The sequence below is a fragment of the Micropterus dolomieu genome, linkage group LG20, assembly GCF_021292245.1.
Source record: "Micropterus dolomieu isolate WLL.071019.BEF.003 ecotype Adirondacks linkage group LG20, ASM2129224v1, whole genome shotgun sequence".
Lineage (NCBI taxonomy): Eukaryota > Metazoa > Chordata > Actinopteri > Centrarchiformes > Centrarchidae > Micropterus > Micropterus dolomieu.
In genome coordinates this window covers 3,981,725-4,002,915 of record NC_060169.1, presented here as the reverse complement: position 1 = coordinate 4,002,915, position 21,191 = coordinate 3,981,725, and the positions used below count along the sequence as shown (strand labels likewise).

General features: G+C 39.5%; 2 protein-coding genes across 6 annotated transcripts in view; both read right to left on the bottom strand.

The window, feature by feature from the left end:
* Positions 1-374: 374 nt before the first annotated feature.
* Positions 375-11,612, bottom strand: prc1b (protein regulator of cytokinesis 1b). 4 transcript variants are annotated; one of them, XM_046033421.1, is made up of 15 exons: positions 11,451-11,612; positions 11,059-11,191; positions 8,976-9,098; positions 8,649-8,882; positions 7,977-8,147; positions 7,639-7,788; positions 7,356-7,503; positions 7,130-7,266; positions 5,426-5,521; positions 5,180-5,326; positions 4,987-5,097; positions 4,749-4,862; positions 3,765-3,944; positions 3,601-3,635; positions 375-2,028 (listed from the first exon to the last, which is right to left on the bottom strand). In XM_046033421.1, exons 1-15 carry the CDS (start codon positions 11,459-11,461, stop codon positions 1,980-1,982), a joined length of 1,839 nt encoding a protein of 612 aa, XP_045889377.1. In that variant the 5' UTR covers positions 11,462-11,612; the 3' UTR covers positions 375-1,979. The 4 variants fall into 4 exon arrangements, with proteins under 4 accessions (XP_045889377.1, XP_045889380.1, XP_045889378.1 ...); XM_046033424.1 differs by having other exon boundaries at positions 3,842-3,944; XM_046033422.1 differs by lacking the exon at positions 3,601-3,635.
* A 265-nt stretch (positions 11,613-11,877) lies between these two features.
* vps33b (VPS33B late endosome and lysosome associated) overlaps positions 11,878-21,191 on the bottom strand; it is a 12,191-nt gene continuing 2,877 nt past the window's right edge. For both annotated transcript variants that reach the window (XM_046032262.1, XM_046032263.1), the window contains exons 3-24: positions 19,952-20,032; positions 19,781-19,842; positions 19,652-19,701; positions 19,332-19,399; positions 19,203-19,248; positions 19,030-19,124; positions 18,687-18,791; positions 18,452-18,542; positions 18,289-18,366; positions 17,665-17,738; positions 17,478-17,564; positions 17,301-17,391; positions 17,148-17,222; positions 16,931-16,995; positions 16,782-16,836; positions 16,619-16,665; positions 15,322-15,454; positions 15,083-15,156; positions 14,845-14,946; positions 14,635-14,710; positions 13,310-13,429; positions 11,878-12,123 (exon numbers count right to left, since the gene is read on the bottom strand). In XM_046032262.1, the coding sequence (XP_045888218.1) occupies positions 12,044-12,123; positions 13,310-13,429; positions 14,635-14,710; positions 14,845-14,946; positions 15,083-15,156; positions 15,322-15,454; positions 16,619-16,665; positions 16,782-16,836; positions 16,931-16,995; positions 17,148-17,222; positions 17,301-17,391; positions 17,478-17,564; positions 17,665-17,738; positions 18,289-18,366; positions 18,452-18,542; positions 18,687-18,791; positions 19,030-19,124; positions 19,203-19,248; positions 19,332-19,399; positions 19,652-19,701; positions 19,781-19,842; positions 19,952-20,032 (1,755 nt within the window). In that variant the 3' untranslated portion in view covers positions 11,878-12,043. The remainder of the gene's footprint in view (positions 12,124-13,309; positions 13,430-14,634; positions 14,711-14,844; positions 14,947-15,082; positions 15,157-15,321; positions 15,455-16,618; positions 16,666-16,781; positions 16,837-16,930; positions 16,996-17,147; positions 17,223-17,300; positions 17,392-17,477; positions 17,565-17,664; positions 17,739-18,288; positions 18,367-18,451; positions 18,543-18,686; positions 18,792-19,029; positions 19,125-19,202; positions 19,249-19,331; positions 19,400-19,651; positions 19,702-19,780; positions 19,843-19,951; positions 20,033-21,191) is intronic.

Sequence of the window (21,191 nt, the reverse complement as noted above, 5' to 3'; positions counted from 1 at the left end):
GCCCTGAGGCGACAAAACCAAAACTACAACTACAAATAAAAAAAAAAGCCACAAAACTATTTCGTTGCCTGAGGGCAACGCCGTGCAGTAGAGGGTTACTTGATTTTTATTGCTTATTGGTTTTGAATGTCCTTCTAATGCTTTTCTTTAACTCGTCTGTGTTTGAAATGTGCTGTATAGCCAGAAAACCTCACAACCTTTAGCTTTTGAGACAGACCAATGAAAGACAGCCAGGTGTGTAAAAATACACTGAAGAATGAAGGCTAGTCTGGCAGCCGGTTGAGCGAGTAACAAGACAGTAAAAGCAGACAGAAGTCTGATTGTTATTTCACAACAAATTCAAAACCTAATGAGACAAAGTCAGATACCATCTATTCATATCCACTGGTGTTTAATGAACACTGATTTTACTTAAACAAGCAGTTTACATAAATGTTATTTAGTTAACAGTGGTCTGTCTTGTAAGCTAACCTCAACTCAACCTTCAGCTGTTTGTTACTACAGTTGATAGTTTAACTTGAAGCTGTTGTCATGACTAAACTCAGTTGTTAAAGTGTAGGTTCAGTTTTCAGATCTGGTGAAAATGTTGATTCCCATTAGTGATTTCAGTAATATTGCATTTACTGCACTGATTAGTATTTAGCTTTAGTTTAGAGATGAACCACTCTTCTTTAGCTTGCGTACAAGACTTATCACAGTCCGATAGGTAAATCATTAAAGCCTTCAATCAGAGGAATCATAGAGGAATCTGCTGACACTAAGGTCAGAGGTTGATCTACTGAAAGTTATTTATAATCCATGCCATCTCTCACGTTCTTTTGGCTATATTTCTCGTGGCTACAGCTGAGCCAAAAATACTATAGTAAAATATAAGTCAGGTATCTCTAATATAAAGTTTGTGAAACCAGAACAGATAAAACACCATGAAGCAACATGTTTGATTGTGAAATCTGTCTACACTGTGGCACAACATTCATTCACATCTGACAAACTTCAAACAAATGTGTTGATGAGGTTGAATTGGTCAAAATTCTGAAAAACAAGCTGGAGTACGGACTTTCAAAGATACTGTAGTATGTATAAAGCTCAACAGTATTTGCTAATTCTCTGTGGCAAATTTGAAAACTATTCTTACGTGAAAACATGTGAATGTGTATGTTGTTGTGTACAACACAAGTTTGGGGCTAGAACAAAAATGAATAAATGGAAAACTAAATCTTTGTCCCATCTTAAAGAAATTAGTGAAAATGAATTTATTTTATTTTGACAAGCTTTTCCAAATCAGCCATGATAGTGTAATGAATCGATGTGATTCAGGTATATTTCATTTATACAGCACCATTATACAACATACTTTAACTAAAGGCCTTAACGGCCTGTTTAAACTAACTAACATCTTTGTCAAACAGCGGAGTTTATGTGAAGAGAACAGCAGATACAGAAATATATACAAATGCATGTATAAAACAGATTTGGATGGAACAGTCAGTGTGTGTAAAATTACACTATGCGCGGGTATATATTTTCTAAAAAAAAGTGCACAGTATTCATAATACATTTGGCCTGTAACCCCAGATTGCATAACTTCAGAAACCTTCTTTTGTTTCTCTTTTTTAAAAAAAAGTGCAGTACAAGATGCAGACATTTGTCACATCTCAATAACTGACAAAACTGAGAGAGCCAAAGTAGTGTTTGTTTAACTTAGGATACAAACACATTTCTTCTCTTACAGACAGTGATAGACCGGGCAAAGATTCGCCAATGCTGAAGACAACACGCTCAACAACTGACAACAGATTCCTTGTTTATCACGGGTTTAAAACTGAATATATTATTACCTTCATTTACAATTAAAAACAGATAGCAGGGCAAAGTAGTGATCTGTTTTAGAGATTAGAACGTCGTTGAAAGGGCTACCATGTGATAGCCGTTGCAGTCACCGTCAGAGTGGAGAGGTCAAAGGTTTGTGGTGGTGGAGTTCAGGATGTCGTGCTGGATCTTGGTGTTGGAGGCCTTTGACAGGTCTCGCTGTGGAAACAAGAAAGCAGCCGTTAAGTTTGATTCCTCGTATGTAATGTGACAATACGAGGAAGAGGACACTAAGAAGCAAACTTGCCATCAATAAACAGGAGCTTAACAGTTTCTAATTATTATGAAATGACACACTGAAGGTTGTTAGTGTGAATTAGACAGAAGATAATCAGACGGACGGACTGATGCACGAGTGATTCCTTTCAATTAAACATATCATTAAGTTATTCGCATCAAGCCATTTTAATTTTTCTTTAGGTGTTGACATTAGGGCTGCAGCTAACAATGATTTTAGTAATCAAAGCTTCTATAGATTATTTCCACGATTCATCGATGCGTCGTTTAAGAAGTACTTTGCTTGGCGGTGGCACGCCCCCCACCCCCGGTAACAAACATCACATAAAGGCTCACGCAGACTACAGGATTTTCAGACGACACAACTTGCCATCATGTGACGGGAGTCTTGAAGTCGTTGTGGCGTTCACACTACGTGACTGATTGGTGACAGGGGGTCACACACTACACGAGCTGACAGCAACTCTGTCACCTGACGCTGGTCTCCAAACCACTTTTATCAAGAAAACACATGTGAAATGTGAAACGTGAAATGAGCGATCCTGCACACGAAACAGCTGTTGGTTGTTAACATAAAGATGGCGATTATAAAGACAAAGAATCTGGGTGAAAGGCTGGATTAGCACACGCAGGTAGCAGGGATTGTCTGAGCTACAGAGAGCTGCAGGGGAGTTAAAAGGTGCAGCTCCCCGACACCCGGTTAACTCTTGACTGTGAGGTTACAACTCACAGAGAAAAGGAGAACAACAAACGCACGCGCGCACATTTTCAGCTGAGGACTGCGGCTTACTTTGGCTTCAACTCAACAATCAATCATGATTTCAGTTAAATGCTAAAGTTACAGTTACCTTGTCTGTGGTCGCTGGCAGAACACCGGCTGCTTTCTGATCAGGTGCCGTCGTGCTGTTGCCGAGGCGACATAAGTTGTCTTTTACGGTGGACGGACTGTAACATTACAGAGTTGTTTTCTTTTGGCTTGAAATAATCCCATACTTTGGACACTTTCTTCTTTGTCCCTCACTATTTTCTCTCTGTTCCTCCACTTTGTAAATAGCGCCAGCATAATTACATCCTGTTCACAGCGTAAGCGCGATGTACGACAGTAATAAATCCATGTAAACCAGTGTGCTTTATAGTTATATGGATTAAACGAAGGCATTATTTAATGATAACGTTTCAGCCCTAGTTGACATTTGATTTCTATGTACCTATTTTTCCTGTACCTACAGGGTACTTTTACTTAGTGATTCCTACCTACCCCAAAACTGGTTAGAAATTGCTGTTTACATAAATGTAGTTCGAGTTACTTTGTCTGGGAAACCCCCCCCCCACATATTTTTAACGCAGTAATAATTTATACCTGCTAAGTGTCCATGTTCAGCACGTTATGTTGCTCGTCAACAGTAATTTTCTCTTTGATTAGAGGCATGCAATTACTGCAAGTTAAAAGGGGATTAGTCCGAATTACACAAGGTTTTAGGGTTCCAAACACACCTTGACTGAACAGATTCAGGGTTGACCAAGTCCCTCTACAATATAAATTTACATCATTAGCATTCGTACATCAGAAAGTTCTACAGTACACTTAAATGTGTTATTGCGCAGAAATGAGGAAAAAGATCTGGAGAAAATAGTTTAGAGACAAAGGTGTAAATTACCACAAACTCTGAATATGTGCTGGCAACAGAGGTTATGCTGAAGTTACGCTGTGGAGTAGCGGGGGTCAGCAACGCACCACTCAGAGGGGTCCCCTTCAGCTGAGCCTCATTCTCCTTGTTACAGCCTAGCAGGCGTGAGTGGGGAGGTTTTCCACCACCCGGTGTCCGAGCTGCTGGACACTAGAGGACACATCAGACCAAATATCCTCTTTAAGAACAGAGTACAGCAAATTTTAGATTTAAATGGATAAAGAACCAAATCAAGGCAGAAAGCAACAGCCCCACATCACTCAAGAGTCAAGTGCAACAAGCAAGAAATAACATTTACTATTTCACACTCAGCAGTCAAATTCAAGCACATTCCAAGCACTTTCAAGGAAGCAACATAATATTTCTCTCAAAGCCTTTATCATCACATCTAAATTTTTAGATTGATTTCATATTAACTTTGATTTTAATACTGTATATTTATATGGATTTCATATTAACTTTGATTAATGATTTTAAAAGATTTGTTTGGATCATGGTTACTTCATGTTTGCCAACTTCGACAACAGAAAAATATGTAAAATATGCCAAACAAATATGACGACAGGGTCGTTTCTTTTGGTTTCCATGAGCTGATGTGATTAACTGTTGCGATGAAACACCAGATTATGTTGAAAATCAAGCATTTGTCAAGGAGTATATTTGAATTCAAACATACTACATATGAAGACACAACAGTTAAATTAACTTTATGCAGTGTTACACAATTCTATGCAATTAGGCCACATTTTACCATGAAGTCAGTTGTCTATCTGACTTAATATCCCCCCCTTTTCATTCACAGGTTTGCAGTCTGATTAAGATCTTGCGAGTCTAAATGTTGTTTTCTAGAAAGTTAGCTGGGAGTTTGAACTGAACATGCAGATTCTTTTTCTTTTTCTATAGGCTTGATGTGTGTATAACTTCTACTTCCTTCAACTAGAAAATGAAACCAACCTTGTTTGCTGAGAGAGGTGGGCGGGGCACAGGTGAGCGACAGACAGTTCCACCATAGGCAGAGCGCATGGTGCTGTTAGAGGTGGCGCTAGAAATGCTGGAAGTCCCGTTAAACTGATGAGAGGCAGAGGGAGTGTGTTAGTGCTGACAGAGTCAGATGACTAAAGAGACTAAATTTGTATTAAGGCAAGGATTTATAACATGACTATAAAAGTGAGCCACAAACTGGGTTTACCACCTTTCGTGATTTATTTGGTGTAGTAGTGCCCAGAAGTCTGCGTTTGGTAGGGGTTCGTACTGCTGTTCCGTACAGCATATCTTCCTCTGTCTGTTTGCTCTTCTTCAGATGCTGTTTGTAAAGACAAGTGTCAACACATTTCCCAGCAAAACATAGAGGCTAAGCCTAAAATATAATAAAGCAGCTTGTTTACCCTTTCTTGTTTCTCCTTCTCTTTCTCTATTCGGTGCAGCTCCCACTGTTCCTCCACATATTGCAGAAACTTCTGGCCATTTACTAGAAATTCCCGACCTTGTTCACTTTCCCATGCATCAATCTGAGCCTTTAATTTCTTTTCGAGCTTAAATACAAACACAGACATGGCGCTGAGTTACTGTCAAATGCTTGCAAATTGTTACAATATATTTTCCGTTAAGAAAATAATAGCTCCATCTCTTACCTTAGGCAGGCTTTTATGCAGCTCAGACCTCTGTTTCTCCTCTTTGAGAAGATTCCCTCCTCTGTTAGTGAATCTTGTCGGATCTGTGGCTTTTTTCTGTGAAAGAGACGACCTTAATAAAACAGTTTCTTCCCACCTGCAGAAGTGTAACCAGGTAAAATATATAAATTCACGGGTGTTAGGATATAGTCTGGGTTTTAAATAGGTCTGCAACTAACAATTATTTTCATTGTCATTTCAGTTGTTTCGTCTATAAGTGTCAGAAAATTGTTAGAAATGTTGATCACGGTTTCCCACAGGCAAAGAAGATGTCCTCCAATTACTTGTTTTGTCCACAACCCTAAGATATTCTGTCATAGAGGAGTAATGAAACCAGCAATTTACATTTTAGTTGGCGATGAATTTAATAGTTGACAACTAGTCGATTAATCGTTGCAGCTCTAGTTTTAAAAAGGTGTTCACATCTGGATGACAGAGACTGTTTCTAGCTGACTGCTTGTAAAATTCAATCACATTTAACATGGAATTTCAAAAGAATTCAGACTACTGCCGCATGTATAAATTCATCATCCGTCTTAACTTTATATACAGCACATCTGACAGGTTTTAAACAGCAAATTACAAGCTCCATGCGCCTCCTGTTACAGTCCTTCTCACCAATCAGAGCGAGCACAGGGCGTGTACATTTTACAACAACAAACGAAACTACAGGAAAATGTGGGATAATGGCAATGTCAACTCACACTGAAGTGTTTCAGCAGCGGAGCCTTTAGCCTACACGTTAATGTGTCATTTTGTGCACTTCAACTATGGATAACAATTTTTTGAGAGCCAGTTCTGTTACGCTCTGTGCAGGCTAATATTATCACAACATATGTCAAATCATTATTTCTTTTAAGTTTAAAGGCTGATTTTTGCTCCTAGGTGAAAAGATGAAGAAATCAGATGGTTAATTGCGTCAGAACACTTGATGCTAAACAGTGGATCACTTCACAAATCTGAGGTAGAACATTCAAAACAATTATAATAAAATCTTTTTTCAAAAATTATAATTAGTAAAAATGTTTTCAGTCCCCTTTCCTCAACAAAATAAATATTTTAGTAGAAAAATTAAGTGCAAATTCATTAGTTATTCAAATGAATTAAATCAAACATTTATTGACAATATACCGAACATTTGTTATAAGTTATTGAGAAAAATGATAGTGCGCTAATTATCAGTTATATTGCCCAGCCCTACTGCAAAGGGTGTTTCATTTTGAAAATCGACCGGATTCACTATGCCGTTCTGTGTCTGACTTCCTGCCCGGTTTCATGCTGCTTGACGTGGCTTCGGTCAAAAATAGACTGGCAGTGAATATTGAACTTGAAAAAACAAAACAAAAACAAACACAAATCACAATATCTGGCAGAAAAATGTTTGGTTTGAGCTTCTAGCTGAGCCTCCTAGCTTCACAGAGGTGTGTAGCACGTATAGGGTGACGCAATACGACTTTCAGACATGAATTTCTCATTTGCATTTTGCGTGAAAATCGCATGCTGCCCCCGGTACAGGGGGCATCGGGGCTCAAGAGGCTGGTACGGATCTTTAAAATCTTAGCAGATCTGGTTTAGTCCCACTACCACAGCTTCAGATGTGGAAAGGAAAGTGTTGTTGCTACACTGGATTTTGGTAGTTTCCTTTCCCTGTCAAAGTGGACTCACCTCCAGCTCTAGGAAGAGTCTCCAGCTTTCTTCCCATTGGTGAACCCCGTCAAACAGCTCCTTATGATCCTCATAATGCTGCTTCAAGCGTTGGATCTCAGCATCATGTAGACTCAACAGCTCTTCAGTAAAATCATCTAAAAAAAACAGTCAATTAGAGTCTTAGCATTTTTTTTCAAGTCCAATATTATTTTGATTAAGACAGCTAAAATGTCAAACAACTTACTGCTAAAATATGGAGCAAAAGCCTGCCGCTGGTCTGCGCTGAAGAAGCACTTTTCCCAAAACACAGAGATCTCGGAGCGGATGGCGTCGGTGACATTGCGGATGTTTAGCAGTTTGAGCTCCTCCAGACGCTGAACTTCTGCTTGTAACTGAGGAAAAAAAAAAAAGAAGTGTAAACTGAAGAGAAAATAGCAGTCTTAGCTAACCATGAATACTGGAGAAAAAAATTAAATAAAAATGGATGAAGGAAGTCAGCGGCACACAGGACACTCAAATCTTCTTACCGCTTCCAAGTTCCTCTTCTTGGATGTGACCATGTGTTCATCGAAGGCCTCTCTCTCCTCCTGAGGCACCTGCAGTCTGTCCCACAGCTGCTGGATCTTCTCTCGGTGATCCTCACACATCACCTCATTCTTTGTCTTGTGCTCCTCCAACTGCACAATCAATATGACACGAAGTAGCATCAGTTACCAACTCGATTGCTTGCATCACGTCTGTCCAAGACTATTCTAAGTTGTAAAACATCAGCCAGTCGACTTTGAAGGCCTGATTATAATTTCTAGTGAAAATGACTTTCCTTTATCCATAAAGGGCTGTGTTACTGTATAAAACCCATTTTTACCTGACAAAGAAGCAGTTTGAGTGACGTAATATTGTCTCTGGACAGGCAGAAAGCGTCCTCATCCTCACAGATGACGTCCTTCTCGAAGCTGGTCTCTGGGATGCGGTCCAGCTCTTCCATGTACAAGATTATCTGCTTTTTGAGGTCCGTGAACTCAGCATACCGCCTCGCCTGAAAACATGGAAGCAGCACACCATTAAGTCACCTACAGAACAACAGACTTTGGGGAAGTCCAGCCTACACTTTTCATCCTTTGACCTGCGGGCCTTTGGTGCAAGATTATGAGGTATTTTTCTGATTTCCTAAAGTGATGTGATTACTGTCCCAGTGGCCTAAATGTTATCATTTAGAAGACAATTTTCAACCAAACATCTTTTTGCTTTTGAAAAGGGTCCATATGAAGGGAGGGTTTGAATTTCATCAACCCAGAGGAACACATACTCTCTTTAAGTCAAAACTAAATTGCCAACACGAGGATTTCTTCTAATGATGACAATATAAAACACAGAAGATTAATGTGTTGCACAGCCACACGTTTTCCTAATATGGTCTCTGCAGTTTGTGCACATCTGCAACAACCTACAGTATAACCTATAGCCCTGGAAGAAACACAGCTCTTCTACTCGTGCAGTAACCAAATTGGGAGGCAGATGTGACAAAGCGAGCGTCCACCTTTTCTGCATTCTGATTAATGATGTGCTGGCTGAAGCTCTCCAGTTGTTCCAGTGAGGGGACGCAGTCTGGAGCAATGCCATAAGGGATGGAGCACAGGATGTCGCACAGGTCCTGGTCCTGCTCCAGCAGAACCTTCAGCTGCTGCCTCCGCTGAGCCTTCTCGTTCACCAGAGCCTCCACCTGTGTGCGGATGTTCTTCTCTTGCTGGAGCATGCTGATACCATTCTCCTCCTGAACACACAGAGAAGAAAAAAACAAAGTCAAAGGCTTGGATTAAATCCAGTGAAGCATTAAATCCAACACTGAAAATGTTAAAGTTTTTACCTCAAACACAGGTAGCTGAAGTTCCAGGCAGAGTTTTTCCATTTCTGTCCTGCATATTTGAAGGCTGCTTATGAGCCTCTTTTTCAGAGATTCCTCTTCTTTGATCATCATATCTAGTAAGCTCTGGTGGATAAATACAATAAAATGTAACATTATGCAGATAGATGTGTGTACATGTTGAAATTCTTAGCAAATATCCAGCATCCAGATAATTCCGATGGTCATTTTGGCCAATATGGATACAGATGTCTATAAATTTCTTTCCACTTCATTTCATCCACAGAGTGGACCTATTATACAGTAATACTGGTCCTTGGTGCAGATCCAGATGTCTAAAAATGCTTCTTCATTTGAACCTGTCCTAGTTTATGAAACACACACAACACTGCGCATATCTCCTTGAGTGTAAGCAGGCAAAGTACTTCAACTCAACTGCAGAAAACATGAAATGTTAATTGTTGCATAACAGTATTAAAACTTTTTTTTCCTAGCAGCTTTCCATCCAGCAGTTTGTATATTGGAAGCTTCCTTGTAAAACACTGTCACACTGTTGCCTCAAGTGAAAACAAGTGTTTGTAAAGATCAAATTTCCATGACTGGGAAATTGGTCAACGGTTTTCCGGGACTCATGGGAACCATGAGCCTGTTGGCTGGAGTAATGCAAAGACAAATGTAAGCACTTGTAGTTAACTGATGAATAATGCACACATCACAGCTGTGTGATAAATGAGCCACTACTTTGATTGATTAGTCACAATGCTGATAACATGAATGCGCATTAGGTGGAGGATACCACAAATATAACTCTCTACATGTTCAACTTCATCCGCGGACAGAAGATTGTGCTCTTCTCACTTAGGGCTGGACAAAAAAACAACAACAATAATTATCGCAATATATTTTTTTCAATTACTATATATGTTCTATAAATATTCAGTTAATGTTTGATTTTATTCTCTTGAAACGTACGCAAATTTTGTTGGAGGAAAAAGGACTGAAAAAAAGCTTTTTCTTCATTTTACTCATGTGTATTTGTTGACAAAGATTCATATCATAACCGTTTTGAATGTTCTACCTCAGATTTGTGAAGCATCAATTGTTGACTATAAATAAAAGTTTAAACCACAATTAACCATCAGGTTTCTTTAACTATCACTCAGGAGCAAAAATCTGCCTTTAAACTCGAAAGAAATAACGATTTGATACTTATCGTGATAATTATTGATATCGAAAGACATGACCTTTTATCGTGATAACATTTTTGTCAATATCGTCCAGCCCTATTCTGACTAGTGATGAACAAAGCTGTTATAGACATTCCTGGGGTAATTCTCAAATAAATCAATAGTGAACATTAGTGCCTGAGTATCCCGGTATCAACATATGCGACAGCTGAAAAGCAAGAAGCAGTGGTGGAATGTAAAAAGTACATTTACTCAAGTACTTGTACTTTATTTGAGAATTTCCATTTTATTCTAAGTTACTTTATGGTCATTCTGTGTGAGCACTTTTACTTTGGTACTTTAAGTATATTTTAATGACTTTAGTACTTTTACTTAAATCATATTTTTAATACAGGACTTGTAACAGAGTAATTCTACACTTTTTACTTAAGTGAAAGATCAGAGTACTTCTTGCAGCACTGGCAAGACAAAATCGCAGTACACAAGTGACTAATATACGTTTGGGGTAACGTTAATCTAGAAACGTCAGTGCCATTAGATGAAAAATATCCCAATCAATACATATTTTATTTTAGTCCCAGATTGTCATTTTTTTTACGTTAACTTAAAAAGCCAGCATCAGTCAAGATCTAAGTTAGTGAATATAACGTTAGTTACAAATACTACTTACGTTAGTAAATACTACTTACGTTAGTAAGTAGTATTTGTAACCCAAAACTACAAACTCCAACGTTAACTGCGTTGGTGTGTGTTTTTTTTTGTAAAATCCCCCTCCTCCTCAGCCGAAACCTGTTCACAGGCAGCGATAATCTCACACAGATCGATACAGGGTTACTGCCATCAGAAGTATCATTATGGTTGCAAGTTTGCAGCCTTGATGATGCCCGTATTTGTCTTACCTTAACGTGGTTTTTGACAACATTAGTTCTCTGCAGTCTCTGGTCCTCGGGGATACCGATTTCCTCCCAAATGTCCTTCAGATGGCACAGCGCTTTATTGAGGCACGACACCGCCTCTGCTGCGAGCACCTCGCTACCGGGACAGCGGGAGACATGGTCAACTCGTTAATGAATGAATAAATTGTTTATTTAAAAAAAAAAAACTAAATCGCTGGTGACATTTAAACTAAAGACAATAGACGCAAAAAATAAAAAAATGCAGTCCTCTGAGTGAACTGACGTTGGCGTTCGGTTAACGTTAGCTAATTTTATCAACAGTTGGGTTTTTAACCATCCAGCTAATATCTACCGTTATTACACATCGTTCAAACTCGAAAAAAGAAAACTCTTACCTCTTTCTCATCGTTAAATTCCAGATTACGTTGCGATCATCGGTGAACAGTTTTAAAAACAACCAAAACTTGTCAGACAGACAAGCGGAGCGTCGCCTCCCTCTCTGCTCTCAGTCCTGTCCGTTTGTTCAGTTCAAAATACGCGTACAAGCAAATTCTGCTGTCTGATTGGCTCGTCCGGAGGGTGCGCACGTTGTGTCAAACCATCTCCTGCCGCCGGTGCGTTTGCAGTTTCATATTAGAGGTAACCGCCTATCGCCGCACAGCTCATGATTGAAAACAAACACCACTGTTTCGTTGAGGGTGTGGTGTTGTAGCTTAGCAGCGCTTAATACAACAATGGCGCTGTTGTTAATTTTAGACTTCCAGAAGAATTCACAGCAGGACAAACCTCGAATTCAGTGAAGGAAAACAAACAACAACCGTGTTAAAAAAGACATTTATTCACTTTATACATCTTTACAGTTCTTTAGTTGTCAGACGCAGCCCGTTAGTGAGCATTTTCCATCTGTACTGTCAGTGCTGGAGGGAATGCATGACAAGTGGCTGCAGGAATGTCTCAGTTTCTGTCCATCATGATGTGCTGACAGGCTTCAAACATGGTTGTCCAGCAAAGCCTCGATGAGTCTTGAACTGTTTGTAATCGCAGTTGCTACCACAATGAATGTATAACCTGGAAAAAGAAAGCAGTAATGTTTATTAAAATACTTATTTTTATCCACATAAAACAAGTTCATTTCTCAATAAGGTGTTTTTCTATGGGTCTTTCATTTCTAAGTAGTTTCATGGATTTGATAAACCTGGTTAATAAATTACAATTGATTGTTAGTGTAAACTGTGAGGCCAGTGAACAGCAAATTAGCTGAACATGCAGAAATGTGTGCAGAAATGCAAACAATTAGACATATATGGACGTTAAAGTTTCCAGTAATGACGGTTGACACCGAGCTTTTCTTTGCTTTATTAGGAAATCGCACACCCATATAATAAAGCATTACTGCTCATTTATGACAACTAAAATATAGTTACACCCTAGGGCTGGACAATAAAACAATAATTACCGCGATATATTTTTTCGCAATAACAATATAACAATTGTTGTGTTCACTGGAAACATACACAAATTAATTATTTTTTATTTAGATGTTTATTTTGTTGAGGAAACAGGACTGGAAAAAGCTTCTACTTGTGTTTTTTTTACTTAAATTTACTCGTGCATATTTGTTGACAAAGATTTTATCATAATTGTTTTGAATGTTCTACCTCAGATTTGTGAAGTTATCCACCGTTTGGCCTCAAGTGTTGCCCGTAAAGAAGAGTTTAAACCACAATTAACCATCAGGTTTCTTCAACTAACTCACTCAGAAGCAAAAATCAGCCTTTAAACTCGAAAGAAATAACAATTTGATACTTGTGATAATTATCGATATCGAAAGATATGAAACTTTTTATGGTGATAACGTTTTTGGCCATATTGTCCAGCCCTATTACACCCCAATCACACTCTACAGTACACATTCTTCACAGCTTAGCTACTGAATATAAGTAGGTTTAATATCTATTTATCTTTATATCATAAAAAAGAAACAACAGTGTGTAAAGTTCTAGTCTTAAATTAAATTAACTAATGTTGCTGAATATGACATGACATGTCTTTGAGGGATTATTTTCTAGTTAGGAATTATTGACCATAAAAGTACAGTCCTCCATATGAATATCAATTATGTAGCCAATTTCTTCTACACTACTAATAACAGAAGTGAAACAACTCTAAACAAAAGCAAAACAAACATGAAGAATGAAGACAAGAGGATCTAGATGACTGATACACACTTGAAAAACTCCTGTAACATGTTTACCTCTCTCTCTGCCGAGGAAACGCAGCGCTGAAATCTCAGAAAAGGTGCAGCCACCGAGGAACATGACAAGGACGGTGCGGTGAGCATCTGTCTTTGCACTTAAATCAGCTCCTTTGCTCCCTGATGAGAGACAAAATCTTAGCAGTCATCGATTCAAAACACTAAGGCTTTACGCGTGCTGCTAGTATGCTTACATGCACAGAAGATACAAGGTTACACAGCAAATCAGATAAATACATTTACTTGCTCTGGAGTGACCTGGTTCCAGTTAATCCTTGCACACATGCAGTAGGTCAGTAATCCCATTTCTCCCCATACTCCGACCTTATAGTGAGACCAATGCTTACTTATTTTAACTGTATTGTAGTGATGAAAGCTATAATGTCCTGCTTCCTGATTTATTTTATTTGTCAGAGCATTTGGACCAAGCGGAAACCTCCGGGTAGGAATTTTGAAGCCATGAGGAAGTAACTTAAACCTGCATTGTATCTAACAGCCAGCAAGGGGCGACTCCACTGGTTGCAAAAAGAAGTCCGGTTCCATTAAGGGCATTATGGAGTTTTCAGCGACCACTAGCGGTGCAGGGCAGCTAGCCGCATATTGGCACAACACTCCCGGAAAAAAAGGCTGTGTGACAGTGGCTACAGACAGACAGGGAGACCGCTTCACACAACATGCTGGAAACTCAGATAAACTCCCACTGCAACGTTAAGAAATATTTTTATCAGCTTGAGGTTCAACTAATCCATGCTGGTTACATAATAATGTTACATTTACTGCATTTCGCCTGCTACTTTTCTATCTAACTTTACTATTTGTCTATCTTTGACCGGAGGCTGAACAATGTGAGCACAGCTAACTTACACGTATTGGATGATAATGAAACTGTTAGGGACCTGGTCTGAATACTATAGCGAGATTGTGTCACACTTTATAACAGTTAGACCGCCGTAAGTCACATCACTGTAACGTTAGTGGATGGGTCATCCTCTGTGTTGTTGTTGCTGTTATGTTGAACTATTGTAAGTTATGTGGGTCATGTTATTTACAGCGACTGAGACAGAGGAGAAGCTGTTTACCAGAGGATCGGTAAAAACGACAATAAATCTAAATCGACTGAACTTACGAAGCAAACAGCGGCAGGTCCGAGCTAATGTAGCGTTAGCTGGCTGCGTCCAAGCGGGAAGCTTTTTTCTTTCTCTGGGGGAAATCTAGCTGAGGAGAGCAAGTTTCTCCAATACCCTGCCCCAATAATACCAATACCCAATTTGCCGTTTACATGGAATATAAAAGAAATTCGACAACTGTAGAGAGCCAACATTAACCTGTAACAGCAAATTCATGCCCATTTAGCAGCCTGGTGACTTCTTCAAGCCCCGTCCAACCATCTCGCTCCAACACCTACAGATGACCACACCAAGAATAACATTAAAAAAAAGTTTCATCATGGCATAATAGTGTCTCACGGATTTCCTACACAGAAAACAAGACAAGTCAGATCCTGTGGTATAAATGAATCCTACTCATTTAGTCACCTGCTCGATGAGTTTGCAGCTCAGAGGGACGTAGGCACCGCTGAAGATGTAAGCCATGTCTCGTGGGACACGCAGGTCATATTCTTCATCTGACTTTGGCACCTTTACACAAAATATGATGCTGCGCTTACTAACATACAGCATTTTCATCGTAGTAAGGACAAAACACCATTCTGAATGGTATTCTGTGACATGATAAAAATGCCTTTTGCAGCAAATCAGTAATAATGAAATTTACCAGGTTGAGTTTTCTGCTCAGGGCTCTGAAATTACTCTTCTTTGCAAGAGAAGAGAAAGCATCAGTCAGCTTTCCTGGGGTGGGGAAATAAATACGGAGGATCAGAGCAGTTTAATGTGATTTTGAAATCTGTCGTCTAACATTTAGAAAATAATTTGACTGGCTTGTTGCGCATGGAGAGAAACAAATGAGACTGTGATCAGGAGGAGGTTAAAAATGCAAAACTAAGCCTGTTTCACCTGCAGTTTTGTCGTTGACAAGTTTGCCCACTTTGCTCTCCATAACAGTCAGTGTCTCCCCCGGCTGCTGCTCCACCAGCAGCCCCAACTGCTTCAGGTTGGCAAATGTGAGCAGGTGGTCCACTCCATAGCTCTGATGAGGTCAAGCAGAGGAAATCTTTAGACCAGTGGCTCCTTAACTGTAGCCCACAGACTTGAAACTAGCAATTGAGACCATAAACTCATTAGGAAAGTGTTAACTGAGATAATTATTCAAGTGAGATGTAGGGTCATTTTCTCATAAGCTTACATCCAATCGGACTTAATTTTTCGACCAGTGGAGTCGCCCCCTGCTGGCCATTGGAAATAATGCAGGTTTACAGCACTTTCACACTGGCTTTCCTTTTCAGACCCAGAGGGTCCCGCTTAAAACCAAACCCAATGTGTGCTCATCCGTCTTTCAGTACTTCCTGACATCACAACTGTGTCTGTGGCCCCAAGACCATTTGATCTTACTGAAGACATAGAACTTTAAAAACAGATCTCTAATTTTCTAAAACAGCTGTGCGCTGAAGTTTTAGCAAATGTTACTCAAACAGGAGGAAATAACGCATTTATTGGGACTATTTTTAGCTACAGATTGATTTACATTTTGTGTTCTAGTGAGAATTTACAATACTCACTTGTTACCTTACTTGCTCTGGAGCAGGGCAATACACACAAAAAGAATAGTATGTGTATGACTAGGCTAAAAAAATCAGAATCTTCTCCACTCCCGTTTGTCCTTATATGCTAAAGGTGTAATTCTGAAACCTGTTCTACCAGAGAGCTGAGACACTGAGAGCTATTCCAGGTTTCTCATTCCCAAAGCAAATAAGCAACTTTACACAAAGATGACATCCCCTGAGGTCGACATCCCTGTAAATGCACTAATGTTTTACTCACTAGGTGCTAGAAGAGTGTTTGACACAGAAATCACTGCACTTTTGATCCCACTTTCAGTATGAAGACTTTTGTAGGCAACAAACATTAATGACAGCATATGTTGCAAGACAAAAATACAAATTACAATTTAAAATAAAAGTTTTGAGTAAAAAAAAAGAAAAAATACACTCAGCTAAATGATCCCACACAAGAAATATCAAGTTCAGAAAATATTGCTACTGTAGGTTTTTGACATCTCATCATTATCCTACTACTCCTACTAAGACAAACATACATGTAAAATGTGTGGGCGTGTCTAATGCCAGGATTTTTATGGTTTGTTTGGGACAGCAGTTCTCAAAAACACATTTCTCAGACGCATGTTAAATCTCACCTGTAGATACTGTGCTTTTAATGACCGGTAATCTTTTGGCAGGAGTCCTGTGAAAAAATACCATCACACAGTTTTGTTTAAACAAAATGAGAATAATTTGAGTCTGTATTTGAAAGGATACATTTACTGCATTTGACAGCTCGCCGAGAGTAAGACAACTCACCGTTTTCCGTGATAGACAGAAGACAAAGCAGCCTCAGACTTTCTATCATGGACACCTGGAAAAAAAGAAAAGAATAAATAAGTTTCCAATTCAGCATATTATCATTTATTTGTTCTTCTAGCAGCCTGACAGTGTTTCAGCAAACACACCTGTCTGTTGATGTGCTCCTCTATGAAAGAAATGCATTCACGCATTTCAAATCCTTCAAGTAAAGCTGGAGCAGAAAAAGAAAAGACATCAAGATTTGGATCACCAACAAAAATATGACTGAACAAATCACGTCCAATAAAGCAGACGTGACACAAATTAACGAATAAAACATTTAACTTAAAACCTGAATCTGATAAATGGACAGAGTATTCTTACAGTGTTCCGTCTTCAACAGTTCCTGAAAATCCTGCTTGGTTTTCTTCTTCATTATCGATTCACTAGCACCTATGTCTGAAAGAGAACGGGCTCTTCAGTAATGCAGCCTTGCAAATATTACTGTGATACACAGTATACTGCTGTTACACTCACGTAGGCTAAGTAGCCGATGTTCCTGTTTTAACCCTTTTAGTTCTTCCGATACAAACGTCTTGATCTGCTTTATGTCCATCCCCCGACGCTTCTGTAGGATTAATAAAGGAAATAAATGTGAGCCATGTCAGTCACCTTAGTTACAATGACTGATGTGGGTAGTAAACCTTTACTCACATCATATGCAGTCTGGAGATTCCTGGCTTTCTGACTGAGAAAGCCAAAGACGTTGGAGAAATGCTCATTTCTGATTTCATTGAAGACCTACGAGACATGTGGGAGTTCAGACGGACATTTGACTTAAAATCAGTGCGCTGAAAGTTCTGCAGCAGACGCTTCCCCTTCTAATGTCAGCCCAACCTACCTTATCCTGAGAGTTCAACATGACCTTTACACTTTTGTCAGAGGAGGTCACATCAGGTCCGAACTCCACACATCCTGCAGAACAGATGAGACGACACATCCCCACTCACAAATATGTATAAAACAATCCTCAACCAGAGTGCCTTTATACAACTGGGAGGTTTAATTCTACAGGGAAACAATGATGTCTGAGCTGGAGCCGAGTATTAACACCATTTCTTTCATCATTGACTCCACAGTTAATCATTTATGCCTTGCATTGTCAAAATACCACCCATCAGGGTCCAAAATGACGCTTAAAATATCTAACTTCATCTGACAAAAAGCCCAATTTTTTATTTTGTATTACTATTATTTTGTAATACGGACAAAATGTAAGCAAAACACACATCTGAGAATCTATAAAATGTGCAAATATTTGTAGAAAAACAACATGATTTGGAAAAAAACAACATCAAACTAAGGTGTTTTAGTGGGTGCCGTGCTCTTTATGAAAGCGACCTGAAAACACTAGTGTAGACACGTCATTTTCACACGTAAACAGATTTAGCTTGCTTAATGTGGACAGAATCTCAGTGGGTGGATGCAGATTTTCACTCTCTCCACAGGAAGCTTTGATACTCACCACATTTGATTCTAAATATATCATCCACAAGTCCTTCATAGACAACTTGTGAGCACAGGGGAGTGACAAAGTCAACATCTGCAAAGAGAATGATGAAGTTAGAGAGGAAAGAAAGCACAGCTCAGTACATCATCCACTCAGAGAAGGATATGTGGCCTCTTACCTCTGTCAATAAGAAAAACCTGTCCTATTTCAGCATGTCGAGCTTTTTGTTCTCCCTCTTCGACCTGCTCCCTCCAAGACTCGTACGCCATCTGGAACCCAGACAGGCGGACAGAGTTAGTGAGGGTGCAATCCTTCATTATGCAATTCAACACAAAAAACAACAGCAGAAACCTAATCGTTAAAGACATCACAGTGGATGTGAAAGTCCGGCTTGGTCTCTGATCATACTGCACCTTGGAACATCGTCCAATCCCGTAGACCTTTGAGAACGGGCCGTAGAGGGAGTGAACGAGGTGGAGGGCACTGCCGGCTGTCCTCACCCAGCGCTGGTCCTCCGCCTGTACGACGGCGATGATTTACACCATGATGCATTTGTTCTGCTACTTGGGTGCCACAGTATGTGCTACAATTACATTTTACTTCCTTATACGGTGGTTAAAATTGCAATAAGTGCTAAAACGATTAATCAGTAGCATTTTCTCACCAGTTATCAAAATTATCTGTTAATTGACTAAATAATCAATCGACTAATCAGTTCAGCTCTATTTCAGAACCTGTAAGTAACTTTATATTTACCAGGAAGTTGTCTCGGAAGAATTCGGGCAGCTCCAGACTGATGATGTCATCGTCAAGTGGAAGAAGGTAGAAAGCCCATTCATCAGTGGTCACATCTGTGAGGAGGCAAAAACAAGTTCACCAACACTGATCACTGCTACTAAAACAAGACGTGAAGGAGCGAGGATGCTTACCACCAAAGATCCCCTGCTCCTCCAGCACCGCCTCACACGCAAAGAACTGGGCGACACAGGAGGGTCAGCAGGTAAATATCAACAACAAATCAAAGCAGAGTGTGTACACAACAGCAGAGCGGGAAATACCTTCTGAGGGGTAAAGATTATCTTGTATCTCCTAAATTTTCCTACTGCCTTGTCTGCATTGACCACATCTGGAACAAGAAGGTATATTGCATTAAATGCACCTGAAATTATTTAGTAGTGTCATTGTGCAGTATTCACGGAACACAAGAGCAATTTAATTACTAAGTCACTACATGTAGGGCCAGGTATCAAAAACAATATTTTATAATAAAAAAATATTGTTTTATAGTTTCAGTTTCATTAAACGTTTTATGGAAAGTTAATTTAATGATAACTATCATCACATTCATTAAAACAAGTAACAATCCAAATCTACTTACCACATATCCATTTTACAGTTTGTATTCTTGGCCGGATCAGAAAACAGAGTCTAAAAGAGAGAAATGCCACATTATCGTGTGTAAGTGTGTGTAAAATCATGTTAGGAGTGTGAATGGTGCAGGGCTCACTGATCCGAGGTGCTGACAATAGGTTTGTCTTCCACTTTGTAAAGTTTGTCGACTTCATGTTGCTGTAAAAAAAAAGGGGGTGGGGGGACAAGATGTTTGAAAAAGATATTGGAACTGCAGTTTTTCCTCAAGAGTTTCTCAATCTCAAGAGTTATAGTTGATGTGGTTCACCTTTAGTGTTGACACATTAGCAATACGATCCAGAGGGCTCATCAAGTCTGGCTCAATGAAGAGGTCCTTCTTCCCCGGCAGCTGTGTGACGAAGAGAAGATGGAAGAGTGAAGACAAAGTCTACAACAATATACCCAACAGCAAAGACACACAATATGCTTTCTGCTGTTCGCAACAGAAACAGGATCATTTGAGACTTGTAACACTGTTGTTATTTTGAGTTACATACTGTCAACAAATCCCACGAATAGACTATAACTTAGTATGTCTTAAACCGTCTCTCAATACTTCCCTGCCCTGTTTGTGGCCCATTGGTGTGAAGGGATTTTCCTTCTTTAGGCTAAAGATAATATGACACCGTGTTTCCCCAGGTGTCCGTCTTCAGATTCTTCACATTTGGATTGGCACTCCACTGTGTTATCACCTTGTACTGATTTTGCCATTCTCCTCGGCCAAGCTTCAACAAATACTTCTGCTAAAAAAACATCCTGAGCTCCCTGAAACCTTCTACATTAATAGAGTTGACCGGCTCACAAGATTTTCCTACTAAATTTTCCTACTAAATATTTAAAAATGGGTCAGAAATACAGAGTTATAAAAGGCAAAGCAATTTCCTAAAACAGCTGGGCATTGTAATTTTTTGCAAACGTTATTCAAAAGGGAGTCAATCGTGTATTTGTAGGGGACTACTGCTACGGTTTAACACATTTGGTGCTCTAGTGTGTATCTATGGCAGCAGGGTGGTGTTTGTGCCACTACATTGACTCTGTTTGTGGTGACATCAGTGGGGCATCATCTTTGAAGTGAAAGATGTAGCCACCGTGACGTCACCCACTACTTTGTAGACCACCAAGTCTTGAGTTCGGCTAAATGACTGTGGCCATTTTGGTTTTTTGGAACCAGAAGTGACCATATTTACGAGAGGGCGGAGCTGTGGAAAGATACGCTGACAGGTCACCTTGGTAGCGACTTGTCACTTACAAGGTAGCCACACTTTATTGCATACCCTGCTTTGTCATCTGTTTTACTCTAAATGGGACCCTAAATCATCATGCTGTATTGAAGAAAATGTGAAACTACCGAATGAGACCGTAAAATCATTAGAAGATGAGAATAATGCTCATTTTGTCATAGAATTCTATGCGATTGGACTTTTTTTCAACCAGTGTAGTCGTCCCCTGCTGGCCATTAGAAGGAATTCAGGTTTAAAGGTTCAGTGTGTACGTTTTAGTGACATCTA

Excerpts from the sequence above, each read along its gene's own strand:
- prc1b (XM_046033421.1), bottom strand. Across the intron at positions 7,267-7,355 it reads TTTTGCTCCATATTTTAGCA|ATGATTTTACTGAAGAGCTG; the intron begins GTAAGTTGTTTG and ends TGTTTTTTTTAG. Across the intron at positions 5,098-5,179 it reads AGAAGGAGAAACAAGAAAGG|CATCTGAAGAAGAGCAAACA; the intron begins GTAAACAAGCTG and ends CTTTACAAACAG.